This window comes from Sceloporus undulatus, unplaced genomic scaffold (genome assembly GCF_019175285.1).
Source record: "Sceloporus undulatus isolate JIND9_A2432 ecotype Alabama unplaced genomic scaffold, SceUnd_v1.1 scaffold_40, whole genome shotgun sequence".
NCBI classification, from domain to species: domain Eukaryota; kingdom Metazoa; phylum Chordata; class Lepidosauria; order Squamata; family Phrynosomatidae; genus Sceloporus; species Sceloporus undulatus.
In genome coordinates this window covers 35,208-39,336 of record NW_024802961.1, presented here as the reverse complement: position 1 = coordinate 39,336, position 4,129 = coordinate 35,208, and the positions used below count along the sequence as shown (strand labels likewise).

Sequence of the window (4,129 nt, the reverse complement as noted above, 5' to 3'; positions counted from 1 at the left end):
GCGCCTCTCTTACACTTACCTGTGGCTAGTTCACTGTAGAATACTATTTTGGGGAGGCGATGGTCCTTCATCCTAGAAACGTGTCCTGCCCAGCGCAGCTGTGTCTTCAATAACATGGCCTCAATGCTGGTGATCCCTGCTTGCTCGAGGACAGCAACATTTGTCACATAGTCAGTCCAGTGTATATTTAGAATTGTGCGTAAACAGCGCTGATGAAAGCGTTCAAGGAGTCGTAGGTGTTGGCGATAGGTGACCCATGTTTCAGACCCATAGAGGAGAACAGACAGTACAATGGCTCTATACACACTGATTTTTGTGCTTCGCCTCAAGTGTTTGTTACTCCAGACTTTTTTGTGAAGCCTTCCGAATGCGCTATATGCCTTTGCCAGTCTGTGATCAATCACTTTATCAATCTTGGTGTCTGAGGAGATGATGCTTCCCAAGTAGGTGAACCGCTGGACAGACTTAAGCACAGATGTGCCTACGGTGATGTGGGGATGGTAGTGTTATTCCTGTGGTGCAGGCTGGTAGAGAACTTCCGTTTTCTTCAGACTGACTTCCAGCCCAAAGAGCTCTGCAGTTGTTGCAAAACAAGATGTGAGGCGCTGCAGAGCTGCTTCCGTATTGGCAATGAGGGCAGCATCGTCAGCAAAACGCAGTTCATGGACTAGATAGTTTAGAGTCTTAGTGTGGGCCCTCAGGCAGCTTAAGTTAAACAGGCTACCATCAGTACGGTAGCGTATATAAATGCCATTGTTTTCTTCTTTGAGATCTGCCATAGCCCTTTGGAGCATCATGCTGAAGAAGATTGTAAATAAAGATGCAGCAAGAACACAACCTTGTTTTACACCATTAGTTATTAGAAAGGGCTCCGAGAGAGCGTCGCCATATCTGACTTGACCTTGCTGGCCTTCGTGTAGCAGGATGATCATTTGGAGGAATTTGGGGGGGGGCATCCTAGTTGTTCCAGACTACTGTAACATGACAGTAAACCAGAGGAGACTGCTGACACCCTGTTTTCCTGTAAACAGTTGGGGCTAGGAATAGTAACTCATAGTCAGGCAAAAGAAGACTCTGCCTCATACCCAGGAGATGTAATCCCTCCAGCAAAGCCTAAAATAGGGAGCTGAGCAAGATGGGTGAGTTAAAGAGCACAAAAATGAACTGGGTTTTAAAAATGGTGTCTGATGTAAAGATCACAAAGTATATGTTCCTGAGGGATTGAGATCCAAAATTTTCAACAGCATCATGATGTTAAATCTACTGGGCATTTTGGGTTTATTAAGATTCTTCACATAGTTAGGAGACAATACTGATGGCCAGGAATGTTCCAAGATGTGGAAGTATATGTGCAGAAGTGCCTGAAATGTACAGAAACAAAAACAGTGGGAAGTAAACCTTGAGGACTATTACAGTTGCTTCCCATCTCTGTGCAGTCTTGTGCACACATTAGCTCACTTTACAGTGGACCTGCATGTGAGCAAGGAATATTTGGGTTGTGACTGATATGTTTTCAAAGCAAGCTCATTTTATAGTATGCAAAATGATACCTAACATCCAACAATTGGATAAATTGTTTATACATCACATATATAGACTACACAGGGTGCTCAGTAAAATAATCTCTGCTCAACATGCAATTTAGTTCACAATTTTGGAAAGCTTTCCTAAAAATGTTAGGTACTGAAAAAGTGGTAAGCACCAGCCATCATTCCCAGACTGATGGCCAGACTGAGCAGTATTTGCAGTGTTATGTGAAATTTGAACATAATGATTGGCTCAGACTGCCCCCCTTTGCAGAGGTGGCCTACAATAACTTAGAGCACCAGAATACCAGCCGCCATTTGAGGTGGTGTGTGGGCAGGAATGTAAACAAACAAACAGCTTCACTTATATACCACTTCATACTCAACTAACAGTGTCTAAGCGGTTTACAATGGTAAGTTAATTGCCCCCAACAATCTGGCTACTCATTTTAGCGACCTTGGAAGGATGCAAGCCTGAGTCAAGCTTGAACTCTTTTGCTGGGATTGAACCCGCAACCTTATGCACCCTTTAGTTAAGCAGGAGTGGAGGAAGGGTGACCTCAAAGACCAGGGAAAGCAGGTATCTGCTGTGGCAGAGAACCAAACCAGGGTGGCTGTGCTTGGTGTCTGACCCAGAGATCATCACAACTTCAAAGAACATTCTAGTCTTACTACTGATTATCTGCATCATTTTAATTTCTATATCTAATTATATGGCTGCATATTAAAATTAGCTTATTTTCTTTCCTCAGCGGTCCGACTGAGGAATGGCCCAAATCGCTGCTCTGGGCAGATTGAGGTGTTTCAAAACTCACAGTGGGGGACTGTGTGTGAATCTGAATGGGATTCCCATGATGCTCAAGTTGTATGCAGAGAATTGAACTGTGGAGATGCCGTCAATGCTTCAGGGAGAGCACGGTATAGCCATGGATCTGGCCCCATTTGGCTGGAGGGATTTAACTGTACAGGAAAAGAGGCATCCCTGAGGGAATGTCCCCAAAGTCCATGGAGAGAACACAGCTGCAACCATAACCAGGATGCCAGTGTGGAATGTTCATGTGAGTTTCTAGCATATGATGTGGCTGGAGAAGACTGGGGCAAAAGGGACAAAGGAAGAGGCAGGGGTTATTCATACCAATTTAGACATTTCCCCACCAAGTATGAAAGCATTGCCCCCTTTTATGCATATCTGTACAAGTGTAAAACCTCAAGCTGCACCTTCAAGCATGCAAAACACACTGCTCAGAAGTTTAATAATTCTCTCCTCTGGCCTAACATCTTATGGTACTTTTCTGTTGCTTTCACAGTTGCCACTTCTGCAGCCAGCCTGGTCACCGGTAAATCTTGGGGGCCATTCAGACTACCTTCTACCCCAGATCAGACCACGGGAAATTCATATTGGCCCCAATCCTTCCACAAGTGAAAACTAGGCTTTCACACCCATTCAGGGGCAAATGCCTCTTGGCACAGGTCTTTTGAAAGTGGAGTTTAAGGTGCATCTTTTCAGAAAAACTGGGTCTGGCAAATATGAACTTGTGATATGAAGTTCAGAGGATGGATTTAGGTCGGAGGAGGGTGGAGGGTGGAACATGCCTCCTCTTCATCGGGGTGAAGGAGGAGAAGGAGGAAGCAGCCAGCTGAAAGAAGAGGGCCATGAAGGGCAGAATCGGAAAGAGGAGGAGGAGGAGGAAGGAGCTGGGAGAAAGAAGGGGGCCATGAAAGGCAGAATCAGAAAGAAGAAGAGGAGGAAGAATGAGCCAGGGGAAAGAAGGGGGAAATGAAGGGCAGAATCAGAAGGAGGAGGAGGAGGAGGAGGAAGGAGCCAGGGGAGAGAAGGGGGGCATGAAAGGCAGAATCGGAAGGAGGAGGAGGAAGAAGGAGCCGGGGGAAAGAAGGGGACCATGAAGGGCAGAATCAGAAGGAGGAGGAGGACGAAGAAGAAGGAGTCGGGGGAAAGAAGGGGGCCATGAAGGGCAGAATCGGAAGGAGGAGGAGGACGGGGAAGAAGGAGCCGGGGGAAAGAAGGGGGCCATGAAGGGCACAATTGGAAGGAGGAGCAGGAGGAAGAAGGAGCCGGAGGAAAGAAGGGGGCCATGAAGGGCAGAATCAGAAGGGGGGAGGAGGAAGAAGGAGCTGGGGGAAAGAAGGGGGCCATGAAGGGCAGAATCGGAAGGGGGAGGAGGAGAAAGGAGGAGCCAGGGGAAAGAAAGGGGCCATGAAAGGCAGAATCGGAAGGGGGAAGACGTGGAAGAAGGAGCCAGGGGAAAGAAAGGGGGGAATGAAGGGAGAATCGGGAGGGGGAGGGAGGGGGAGGGGGGGGCCGGGGGGGGGGGGGGGGGGGGGGGGAAGCAGGCCATGTCTTCATTCTCACAGGCAGCTTTCTCTCTCTCTCTCTTTTGTATTTTTATTTTGACAGACTATGGCCCCTTACAGTTGGGCCATATAGTACGCGCAGAGCGCGTACTAGGGTTAGGAAGGGGTGGTGCTTCTGCACCCCCCAACCCTAGTACATGCTCAGCATGTACAAAATGGTGGAGGCCGTTCCACACAGCCGCCGCCATCACTACATCACGACTGCGCCGCCTCCAAACGAGGCGGCGCGG

At 48.0% G+C, this 4,129-nt stretch overlaps 1 protein-coding gene across 1 annotated transcript in view; it reads left to right on the top strand.

Moving 5' to 3' along the window:
- Positions 1-1,135: 1,135 nt before the first annotated feature.
- The window catches only part of LOC121917662 (deleted in malignant brain tumors 1 protein-like), a gene marked incomplete at its 3' end in the record, with an annotated part of 29,926 nt that continues 26,932 nt past the window's right edge, over positions 1,136-4,129 (top strand). The window contains exons 1-2 of the mRNA XM_042443787.1: positions 1,136-1,139; positions 2,261-2,584. Coding sequence (XP_042299721.1) covers positions 1,136-1,139; positions 2,261-2,584 — 328 coding nt within the window. The remainder of the gene's footprint in view (positions 1,140-2,260; positions 2,585-4,129) is intronic.